The sequence below is a fragment of the Panthera onca genome, chromosome B4 (genome assembly GCF_046562875.1).
Source record: "Panthera onca isolate mPanOnc1 chromosome B4, mPanOnc1 haplotype 2, whole genome shotgun sequence".
NCBI lineage: Eukaryota > Metazoa > Chordata > Mammalia > Carnivora > Felidae > Panthera > Panthera onca.
The window spans coordinates 87,935,021-87,947,166 of record NC_138345.1 but is presented as its reverse complement, the minus strand read 5'-3'; the positions used below and the strand labels follow the sequence as shown (position 1 = coordinate 87,947,166).

The 12,146-nt window shown below is 41.5% G+C and overlaps 1 protein-coding gene across 2 annotated transcripts in view; it reads left to right on the top strand.

The window, feature by feature from the left end:
• The window catches only part of PPM1H (protein phosphatase, Mg2+/Mn2+ dependent 1H), a 261,692-nt gene that overhangs the window by 237,001 nt on the left and 12,545 nt on the right, over nucleotides 1–12,146 (top strand). The window contains exon 9 of one of the 2 annotated variants that reach the window (XM_060657077.3): nucleotides 2,722–2,873. The exons of the other annotated variant lie outside the window; for it this stretch is intronic. Within the exon in view, the coding sequence (XP_060513060.1) occupies nucleotides 2,722–2,873 (152 nt within the window). The remainder of the gene's footprint in view (nucleotides 1–2,721; nucleotides 2,874–12,146) is intronic. 2 annotated transcript variants of the gene reach the window in all.

Below are 12,146 nucleotides of genomic sequence, written 5' to 3'. Positions count from 1 at the left end.
TAGAAGGCAGATGGAATCTCCTATTTAGCTACAAGCGCAAGATTGGAACTGGAGCACCTGACATCATCTCCCCCACCTCCTGTAACATTTCTTATTCTGTGGAGTTCAGATTTTCACAGAAATGTACTGTAGACCTACCCCAGTAAGAAGCTAGCAGTCTCTCTTAGGCAAAGTCATCACATACTGGAAATAATAACACAGTGAGCCAGGACTTGAACTTGGGAGCCCAGAGCCAACATTTGCTGTCCTCTCTAAAGCCTGCCCTAGAGGACAGTCTGTGTAGGCATCACAGAGGCCACGAAGGCCTACATTTCCTTTTTTGCAAATGGGCCAGTAGGCATTCTCTTCAGCCTCACTACTCAGAGTGCAGTCCAAGGACCCACAGCATCAGCATCACGTGGAAGTAAGCTGCAAAGGCAGCCTCCGGCCACACCCCAGAACTGAATTAGATTCTGCCTTTTAGCAGGATCCCCAGCTGATTCCTGGCACATTAACATTTAAGAAGCACTGCTCTAACATTTGTGGCGCCCAGGAGTCACAACAAATTAAAGCAAAAGGGATTTGGTTGCCTCTATAGAGTGAAAACTGGACCACATGAATTCAGTGAGTGCCCTGAGGATCGAATTCTGGCATCTGGGACTTTCCAGACTGCTGTAAGCTTAAGATCCCCCTTGTTGTTTTCCTTAATTTGGCCTCATGAGGCACAGTGCCTTCTCTAGAATGTAAACTTCTACCCTCAAAGTGAATATGCCTTTTGAGAAAATGTTAAAAGCCAGTCCAGTATACCCCTGAGTTCTCTTCTCCTCTGTGTGGGCCGTGCACCGGGCCATTAGCTAATTGTTACCACGCAGTTAGCAGGCCGCAGAGGCCTGGTACCTGGAGGCTGCTTTTCATTTGAGCTCATTTTCCAAGGGCTCTGTCGGTAGGCGTGTGCTATTTTGTTGTTTTGTGCTGCTGGGTGTAGTCTGTTAGTCCACAGGACCAGCCCTGTGTCAGGGTGTCACAGGCCTGGGCAAACCTTTCTAAAGCTAGGAGGCTTGGCTTTCAAAGATGTGGATTTGAACAGTCTGTCGGCCTCTTAGAATCAAATTCTCTCCAGATCTGAGATGACCTAGCAGTGACTGTGTGTGATGGGACACATGGCTGCTTAAACTCTATAAACTCCTTCCTCTCCCTGACCTTCCGCTGACCTACAGCTTTTACTCAGACTTGCTTTTAGAAGATAGGAGGGAAAAAAGAGAAGGGTTGAAGGAACTGGAAGGTTGATGAAGTTAACTTGCCTGTGCCCTTAGTTCATGAGGTGTGTATACACAGGAGCTGGTTCTGCCAAATGGGGAGGGAATGGCAATGAAATCCCAGACTCTTGAGGCGCCTGGGTGGCTCAGTCGGTTGAGCATCCGACGTCAGCTCAGGTCATGGTCTCGCAGTTCGTGAGTTCGAGCCCCGCGTCGGTGCTAACAAACAGCTCAGAGCCTGGAGCCTGCTTCGGGTTCTGTATCTCTCTCTCTCTCTCTCTCTCTCTCTCTCTCTCCCCCCCCCCCCCCCCCCCGCTCATGCTCTGCCTCTCTTTGTCTCTCAAAAATAAATAAATGTTAAAATTTTAAAAGGAAAAAAAAAAAAATCCCAGACTCTTTTCCCGCCAAAGTTGGGTGAAAATAGAGTTGTGGCCTAACCCAAATAACTGCTTGATTTTTATTCTTACTACTTTCATCAAGGTTATTCTGTCCTTCCCAAAGAGGTTAGGTGGATATTGAAATATCCCAAGTCATTCCAGGTACTAGAGATGAGGAAAGACTTACAAGTTTGCCAAGATCCACTTCGGAGATTCAGACTTTGCATGTGTCCTTTGTAATTTAGGCTAGATTAAGGCCTCTTAAACTTGAGTGTAGTGTCTGAGCCCCATCCTTACAGGAAAGAAATCCTGCCCCTTGGGGCTCAAACAGGTAAGCCAAAATGTGATTCAAGTGAGCCCATTAAATAAAGTGTCTCCTCAGTCCTAGACAAATACAGAGTAACTACTAAAGATCCAGGGCTGGCCTTATCTCTCCAAAAGACAGAGCTAAGAAGCAGGGAAATCTGTTATTCATCTTTTTTTTTTTTTAAGATTAAAAAAAATTTTTTAAACATTTTATTTAATTTTGAGAGACAGAGACAGAGCATGAGAGGGGGAGGGGCGGGGAAAGAGGGAGACAGAATCTGAAGCAGGCTCCAGGCCCTGAGCTGTCAGCACAGACCTGACGCAGGGCTCGAACCCACAAACTGAGTGAGATCATTACCTGAGCTGAAGTCAGAGGCTTCACCTACTGAGCCACCCAGGTACCCCTGTTATTCATCTTTATACATAGAGTACCTGGCACACAGCAGGCCCTTACTTGTGGAATGGGTGTGCAAAGGAAGGAAGGAAGCAAGCCTCAGGTTGCTTTTCTGGCTCGCACTGTATCTATTATAAGTATTGTTCCAGCTATGTCTCAGGCATTAATTTTCAATTAATTCTTCCTTGTCAACTCTTAAGCTTACCTGTTGAGTCCCATATGTCTATACAGCAAGTCCCCAAAGGAGGCTACCCATGGCCACAAAGCTGGTTGCACAACCAAGTACTTCAGAGCGCGTACCTAAAAACCCCTAGCCGAGGTGGGAGAAGAAAAGAATTCCGAAACCAATTTGTTATGGGAAATAACGTGCTCCCAATTTCTTAAGTAGGAGTATTCCCATTCTTTTCAGGTAAGAGTCTACGATCTCTCCAAATATGAGCATGGAGCAGATGATGTGCTGATCTTGGCCACCGATGGACTCTGGGATGTTTTATCAAATGAAGAAGTGGCAGAAGCCATCTCTCAGTTTCTTCCTAACTGTGATCCAGATGACCCTCACAGGTTTGTGTATTTTCATGGTTGTAGGGTTATACCTGCTGCCAGTTTTACACGGTGTGACTACAATAAATAATAATCATGCACTTTTCATCATTCATGATTTGTAGTAGAGCTGATATGGATTAGGAACCAAACTGCAAAAGGGATAGCATTTCTTATTAGAAGTACTTTCACAGCCAAGTAAAAACCCTCCTCAAGTTGAACCTAGATGCAAGTGGTATAAAGAATTTGATTTGTAAGATATTTCGACAGCATATGTTTCTCACATTCTTCCCTCATAATTCCAAAGTGGAAATAATCCAATTTGTGATCCTCCTGATGAGAGCAATACCAAATGCTCCCAGCAGTGATTTTTATCTGTTGGGAGATTATTTCTTTTGAGAAACCTTGGGGAAAGAGAGAAAGATTAAAGTAGGTTTTCCTTTGTAGCATAATGGCAATGTAAATATCCTCAACAACTCTAGGTGACCCTCAGAAATAAATAGAAATTCCTCTCAGGAGAAAGGCAGCTTTGACTTCGAACACAAGGAAAACAATTCATTGTGCATAAAAGACAGTAAAAACAGCAGACAGTGGAGTGGGACCTGTAAATACTTCATTCTTGAATTTATCAGTCAAAAATACAAATGAATATTTTAACATTTAAGAAAATTTTTTAAAGCACTGAAAATAGGAACACGGACCAGAGACTGTAAATTGATTGCACAGATTTTAAAAGTAAGGAAATAGAACTTCTGGAGATAACAAATATAAAAATAAGAATTACAAACTTAATGCATTAAACAGATTAGAGACAGTTGAAGAGAACACTAGTGAGCTGGAAAATGGATCTGAATAATCCATAATAGGGCTCATAGAGACAGAGAGGAGGGAAAATGTAAAATGAGATTATGAGACTAGGGTTATGACCTAAGATGCTCTCAGTAGAGTTCCGGAAGGAAATACTGTAGATGAGAAGAAAAAGAAAAAGTTCCAGAATTGTTGGATAATAATGAACCGAAGATCCAGAAAGCCCAACAAATCTCAAGCAGAAGAAATCAAAATTATAAGTAGGTATGTCATAGTGAAACTGAAGAACTTTAAACAAACAAACTACTAAAAGCAGCCAGAAAGAGAGACAAAACAGATACGTATATAAATAGCATTTAGACTGAAAGCTGACTTTTCAGAAACAACAATAGGAGCCAAAAGACAGTGAGTTATATCTTCAATTGCCTAAGAAAAGAATATTTTATTAACACGTAAGTTTTTCTTTAACATATATGAAAGAATTTTCTAATGTAGTACAAATATCATTGAAGAGGATAAGTTGAGGACATTTTCAGGCAAAACACAATGTGAGGAATTTTAACACCAACCAAACTGCGTGGAAGAAAATTCTGAAGGATATATCCAGATGGAAGATCTGAGAAGTCGAATGGATTAAGCTAGGATCTTAGTAAATTTGTAGATATATTCACTGTGCAAAACAGAAACAAGGATGTCTAATGTGTGGTAGTAAAAAATGATAGAATTAAAATGCTGAATAAAAACTGCACAATAAATTGGCAACAGGGGTAGTAATTGGCTACAGTATACTATTTGGAAAGAGGTTCTCTTATACGCATTTAGCTTTAGACTTTAAATGTGTTTTAATAGCTAAAAAGACTACAAAACAAATAGAATATATAACTTTGAGACTAATTAAGGGAGAGAAAACCTACAGGGAATCAGAAAACAAACTTCTAGATAATTTACAAATCAAAAAAATATAATAAAAATTAGAAATAACTAGGGGTTTAAATAATGGGAAGAATACTGCATATCAAAACTTGAAAGGCTGAATCTGAGGCTTTTTTTCTTTTTTCGTCTAATCAACTATGCATAGATGAAGACTACACTCACCCCAACCTGCCAGAAGTACCCACATCCCCTCCATGTCATAAGATACCTTTTTCCAGGACTCCCTACTGTATCACAAGGAACCCCTGGCCACAAGCTGTAGATTCTTTACCACAGAGAAAGATTTTCTGAGTAGGACCTTGAGAGCTGACTTGTGTTATGGGGCTATTTCTGCCTATATTATCCACATAGACATGTACCTAAAGACTTTGTATAACTTGTAGGTGCTAGGAGCCAAAGGAGTAGAGCTATCTACTTGTAAGTCATATGTTCTTTTCCTGAGTGCAGACTATTAGTAAAAACCTGTCCTGATTTTTTTTTTAATGTTTATTTTTGTGAGAGTGATAAACAGAGTACAAGTGGGGGAGGAGCAGAAAGAGAGGGAGACACAGAATCTGAAGCAGGTTTCAGGCTCCGAGCTGTCAGCAGAGAGCCAGATACAGGGCTCGAACTCATGAACTGTGAGATCATGATGAGCCGAAGTCAGACACTTAACTGACTGTGCCACCCAGGCACCCCAATACCTGTCCTAATTTTAAAATTTAGATCTGTTGTCCTTACTTCAACAACAGTATCTAATTTAAGAAGTGAAAGCAAACACAGAAGTAATGTAAGGAAAAGTTATAGATAAGAAAACAGAGAACAAATATATGATAAAAATAAATGATCAGTGAATTCAGTAAAGTGGCAGGATAAAAAAATCAATATACAGAAATCTGTTGAATTTCTATACAACTAACAACAAACTATCAGAAAGAGAATATGAGGAAACAGTTCCATTTACAATTGCATCAAAAAGAATAAAATACCTAGGAATAAATTTAACCAAGGATGTGAAGACCTGTACTCTGAAAACTGTAAGACGTTGAGGAAAGAAATTGAAGAAGAAAAAAAATGGAAAGATATCCCATGTTCATGGATTACAAGAATTAATATTCTTAAAATATCTATACTACCCAAAGCAATCTAGATTCAAACTCAATTAAAATACCAAAAGCAATAAATAAATAAATAAATAAATAAATAAATAAATAAATAAAATACTAAAAGCATTTTTCACAGAACTAGAAGAAAATAATCATAAAATTTGTATGGAACCTCAAAAGACCTGAATTGCCAAAGCAGTGTTGAGAAAGAAGAACAAAGCTGGAGGTATCACAATCCCAGATATAAGGATATACTACAAAACTGTAGTAATCAAAATAGTATTTTACTGGCACAAAAATAGACACATAGATCAAATGGAACAGAATAGAGAGTCCAGAAATAAGGCCACCTTTTAATGGTCACTTAACCTACAAAAGAGGCAAGAATATACAATGGGGACAAGAAAGTCTTCAACAAATGGTGTTGGGAAAATTGGACAGCTACATGCAAAAGAATGAAACTGGACCACTTCATACACCATACACAAAAGTAAACTAAAAGATTAAAGACCTGAAATGATAAAACTCCTAAAAGAAAACTTAGGTCATAAACTCTTGGCCTTAGCAGTAGTTTTCTGGATGTGTTTCCCCAGGGAGGGGAAAAAAAAAGCAAAAATAAATAATTGGGACTACCTCAAACTAAAAATCTTGTGCACAGGGAAGGAAACCATCAACAAAATGAGAAGGCAACCTACTGAGTGGGAGAAGATTTTTGCAGTATGTGATATATCCAATAAAGGGCAACTCAACACCCCAGGTGAGAAAAAAAAAAAAAAAAAAAAAAAACACAAGAAATGAGCAGAGGACCTGAATAATAAACCTTTTTCCAAAGAAGACTTACAGATGGCCAACAGACATATGAAAAGATGTCCAACATCACTAATCAAGGAAATGCAAATCAACCACAATGAGATATCACCTCATACCAGTCAGAATTGCTAGTATCAGAAAGATAAATAATAAGTTTGGCAAGGATGTGGAGAAAAGGAAACCCTCGCACACTATTGGTGGGAATGTAAATTGGTGCAAATCAAAACCACAATGAGCTATCACCCTACCCATTAGGATAGCTATTTAAAAAAACAAAAACAAAAAAAACAAAAAGAAAAACCAGAAAATAACAAGTGTTGGTGAGAATGTGGAGAAATTGGAACCCTTGTGCACTACTCTTAAGGATATAAAATGGTACAGCCGCTATGAAAAGCAATATGGTGGTTCCTCAAAAAATTAAACATAATTGGGGCACCTGGGTGGCTTGGTCCATTAAGTGTCCTACTTCGGCTTAGGTCGTGATCTTGTGGTTGTGGGTTCGAGCCGTGCATCGGGCTCTGTGCTGACAGCTCAGCAACCCGGTAGAAAAATGAGCAAGAACCACTCATGACCCAGAAGAACATTAATGGCCAGTAAATACATATTTTTTTTAAGTTTATTTATTTATTTTGAGAGAGAGAGAGAGAGAGAGAGAGAGCAGGAGAAGGGCAGAGAGAGACGGAGAGAGAGAGAGAATCCCAAGCAGGCTCCACCCTGTCAGCGCAGAATCCAGCTTGGGACTTGATCCCATGAACTGCGAGATGGTGACCTGAGCCGACATCTAAGAGTCAGTCACCCACCTGACTGAGCCACCCAGGCACCTCAATAAATATATTAAAAAACACTCAACTGCAGGGGTGCCTGGGTGGCTCAATCAGTTAAGCATCCGACTCTTGGTCCAGATTGAGGTCTTGTCTCATGGTCGTGACTTCAAACCCTACGTTGGGCCCTGTGCTGGGTATGAAGCCTGCTTAAAAAAACAAACAAGAAACAAAATAAAACACTCAAATGCAGTAAGCAGAGAGGTAAAATTAAAGACGTAGAGTAACCGTAGATGGTTTTGTGAATTTGTAGACAGGACTGGTCACACTTGGCGTCCCTGGTGAAGTTGGACGTTTCTATATCCTGTGACTCGAAGTTCTCCTAGTTCTGTACCCTGGAGCAGTGGGTCTGAACGTGCGGTCCTTGGCTCACATGGCACCAGCATCCTCTGAGCACATGTTACAAATGCAATTTCTCAGGCCTCACCCCACATCTACCAAATAAAACTCCAGTGGTGGGACCCAGCAGTTGGTGTTTTAACCAACCATCTGGGTGATCTGGTGCTCTCAAAAAGAGATCCACAGAATTGTTCTTATTACAAAAGCTGCAATCAACACACATGTCACAGGATGGATAAACTAAGGACAGAATGTTTTACAGCTCAAAAAAGGGAATGCACCAAACTTGTGCTCATTAGCAGGGAAAAATCTCCAAAACATAATGTCGAGCTTAATAAGCAAGTCACAGATGAATACACATATTATGATTCTATTTACATGAAGTAGAAAACTAACAATATATCATTTAGGCATGTAGATAATAAAACTATAACAAAAAGCAAGAGAATTAACCCCAAATTCAGGATAATAGTTACTTTGGTAGGAGAGGTAGCGGGCGGCAGGGGAATGTATGTGCTTGAGGAAGGGCTAACGGGGAGCTTCTGAGATACTCCTGGTAATGTTCTCTTCCTTTAGCTAGATGGCAGGAACATGATTATGCATGCTATTTTGAAACTATATACATGTTGTAGTTAAGTATTTGTACGTCAAGTATGAGAGGCAGTATAGCCTAGTGCTTACTAGCAGGGAATCTAGTCGGACTGCCTGAGTTCAAATCCAGGTTCTGCCCCTTCTACACTTTAGAAGTGTGCCTGGAGAAGTTTCTTGACTTCTCCGTGCCTCAGATTCCTCAACTGTAAAATGGGGGTTCCAATAGTACTGACCTCATAGAGCAGTGATGTTTGTTGTGGTTTGTTGAATTTATTCTGTGTTTGATGCTGTGTTTCTATGTTTCATGTATTTCACAACAAAAAATACCCCTTGAGGAAAAAAGTGAAGCTCGACTGTCTCCCTCTTAGACTTGTTTGGTATCCATTTGTTTGGATTCTTTTATTTGAACTTAAATGTGTTTTTCTCCTGTTGAGCTTTTATCTTTAATCTGTGTTTTATAACCTGCTTGTTAGCAATATTCTTGTTGATTTTCTCTACTGTAATTGTTTTTATAAAGCTTTGCAAAGCCGGCTGACAGGTATGAGTGCAAAGGCACTGAACACTTTTCTTTTTAATCTCTCCAGGCTGGCTTGGTTTTGCTTACCAGCCCACCTCTCTCCATGGCAACAAATCTGCCCTCCAGGGAGCAGTAACCCATGGACAGTGTTGTTGCTGGGCAGGTGCACACCAGGTCAGAGCAGGCTCCTGGGTTCAGAAGAACTGCCTCCAGAAGCAGGGCTTATAGGGATTTCCGTGGAACAAACAGGGCAGGAAGGAAAAACATTTTTTTTTTTTTTGTCTGCCTTTTGGGGAAGATGGCAAACCAAAGCCAAAGAGAGAATCCTGTATCAGATAGATGGATGTGTCAAAGGGAAAGTTGTAAGATGAGCACAGTTTTATTAGTAAGAGAGAGAATATCAGGCTGGAGACCATGGGCAAAGGTTTCGTCTCTGCCAGATAACTCCAATTCAGATTCATTCGTTTGGGAAATATTATTAGGGAACCTGTTTAGACCTGGCCCCTGCCCTCTGGGAGGTTAGAGTCTAGAGGGGGTTATGGAAACGTAAGGAAGTTACAACATAAGTGATGAAAGAGAGGAGCCTAACCGGGAGCCAGGGATACCCAAGAAAGCCTTCCACAGGAAGGGATATCTAAATTTAAACCCGAAGAACAGATGAGTGTGAGCCGGGCAATGTAGGGCGAGGTGCAGCTGGGGAGGGAGATCATGGCATGGTCAAGGAAGCAGACAGTCAGGAGGGCTGACCGGGCTCAGTCTGTGCTGTCCACAGAGGAGGTGTGACAGGGAAAGGGGCCAGGTTATGGCCAACCTTACGAACTCACAAGATTAATGAATGTGCAAATTAGTTGTAGGAAAGGGAGCCTGTAATAATGATGGGGAATTTGTGTAATTCGTTCATCCTAGTCCATAATCAGCAAACATTCTGTGCCATCTGATGGTGAAAACCTGAGATGTGGGTTGTTGCTCTACCCCCGTGTGCTCCTTTGTAATTTAAACAATACCGGGAAATCAGAAAAACTGAATTTATTTCACACTCATGGCTTCGAAGCTGTGTAAGATATGTGTGTGACATATTTGTACACATCTGTGTGTAATTTGGGAGGTGGGCACCGTGCTCATGCCCTGTGAGTTTTTCCCTTGTGCGGCCCATGGAGAGCTCAGTCCCAAAAGCCATGACAGGGGTTCACTTTGATTGGGAGCTCTTCCGATCTTCCTGTGCAATACAAACATGAGTGAAAGCCATCCTAATAAGTTTTAGCCTAAATTATAATTTCTGTGAGGAGGGAAGACTCACTTTATAATTCCGGAGGCTCTGTGGGCTGTTCCTTGGCCAAGATTCCTTTCTCTCCAAATGCACCCCAGGACCAAAGTTTTGTCTATGTGGTCGTGGGGGAGAAAGGAGGAGGGTTCAAACCTGAGGCACTGACCAGATGAGGTCAGCCTACTGTTTGATAGAAAATGAGAGAGGAAAGGTGTACCCCCAGGGCAGGTGGCCTGAGAGGGAGGGAAGGCAACATAACAAGTGAGAAGAACCACAAAATGTTTCTTCATTTGAGGTTTTGAATGGGGCTGCTTTACTCTGGGTTCTGCTGAGTTAACACAGTTTTGTCTAGAATGTAGCACAACAGAAAGAGGCAGACCATTAGCCCTGTGACAGGCAGGACTTTGGGGGGTTGCCTTTGGATGACTTTGCTTTTAATGTTACGTGTAGGTTGTTTCCTTTGTCTTTTTCTTTTCTTCTTAGTGACTGCCAGCATTGTCTTCCTGTGATGATATCCTTCCCAACAAGGAACTTAAAATAGCATCTCCCCCCTCCACAGTACAGAGTGAGGGAAGCATAAAGATTAGGTTTGTGAATTTCTGACCCTCACACCATCCTCTCAGGCAGAGATGGAGTAAAAATAAGCTGTCTCATCTTCTTGACTCTATCTTATGAAGTCCTTTTGCTGTTTTGAACTGTCTCCACAAAGGAACCGGAAAATTAAAAGGAGGCTTTATGGACAAGTCAGAAGGAGTGTGGTGGGACTCCTTCCTCCCTCAGTCCCTTCTTTCCTTCCCATCTTCCTTCCCTTTTTCTTTCCTTTTGATGAGAGTATTCCCTGAAGTACAGCAGGGCTGGCAGGTATGGGAGTCTTCGTGGGGTTATGAATTGGATCGTGTATAGGAAATCTACCAAGCTAGCACTTGAGTGGGATGGTTGGAAGTCACGAAGGTTGGGCTGCACAACCTGTAGTTCTCTGTAATACCAGTGAGATTCTCTTTTGAGGCCTACACACCCTGCACAATTTGGAGAGGGTGCTCAAAGAAAGGCCTGGAAGGGCTTTTCTTAGGCAAAATATCTAGGATTGACTTATCCCCTCTGTTAGGCTGAAGGCTTGGCGGTAGATCTCTTGCGAGGAATATTCAAAATGGAGGCATGTGTGTAAACATTCAAAGAGGATGCTTGATATTTCGTCAGAAAGTAAGAAATTGTCAGTATTACTAAGGGGTAAGGGCATGGGCAAGGCCAAGGGGAAAGAGAGCCAAAGAACAGTTAACCAAACATGAAAGCATAGTATGTAGCCATATTCCAAATGCCAAAGCATAACTTTGCAAGGCTCTGCCAGTCCTCGATTGCCCAAGACCTGTCTGTGGAAATCTCATCTTTGTAACTTGGACCTAATGATCCTCAGTCTTCCTGCCATGACACTCAAGGTGCTTATTATGGGGTATTAAATCTGTAAGTACCCATATAATGTAAATTCCACAGAGCATTTCCCTAATAAGAGAAGCCGTCTTGATGGTTCTCCTTCAGATGTCACTCTTCAGGTCCATGCTCTCCAAGACTCGGATCTGTGTGCCTTGATGAGGAAGAGATTAATCAGTGGGAAGTTGGTAGCAAAACACCCACCAACACTGACAGCAGTATACTGATGCAGCTCTTAAGTGCCAGTTTGTATTTCCTTGATAATACGAAATTTATTTTGGCAAAAGACTAAAGTTCTTTTTGTGAAATCTTTCCGTGAATTAGCTGAACTAATTTCTACCAGCACCACATGGTTTTGAAAAACTATGCCTCAGATGCAAAAAGGAAGGGTTCCCTCACCACCACCCCACCCCCCCCAGCATCAATTACATGTCTTAGGAACAAATTTGTGAGTGCCTGATCTGCTGTTTGAAGACTAGATAAAATCTGCATTTTTGTTTCTTTTGCAATGTTGAGCGTATTTAGACCCATGAGAACTTGGAAGCCAGCCTGCGAGCCTGCCTCTAAACAGCACGCGGCCAGGCCCATCTTGCCTCCCTCACTGCTGTTTATGTGGCTGCTGGAGCAGAGCTGTGTGGCCACTTAGTTGGAACATCAGGGCATTTTAAAGGGCTTGCCAGGGAAGACTGAAAAGGAAATGGT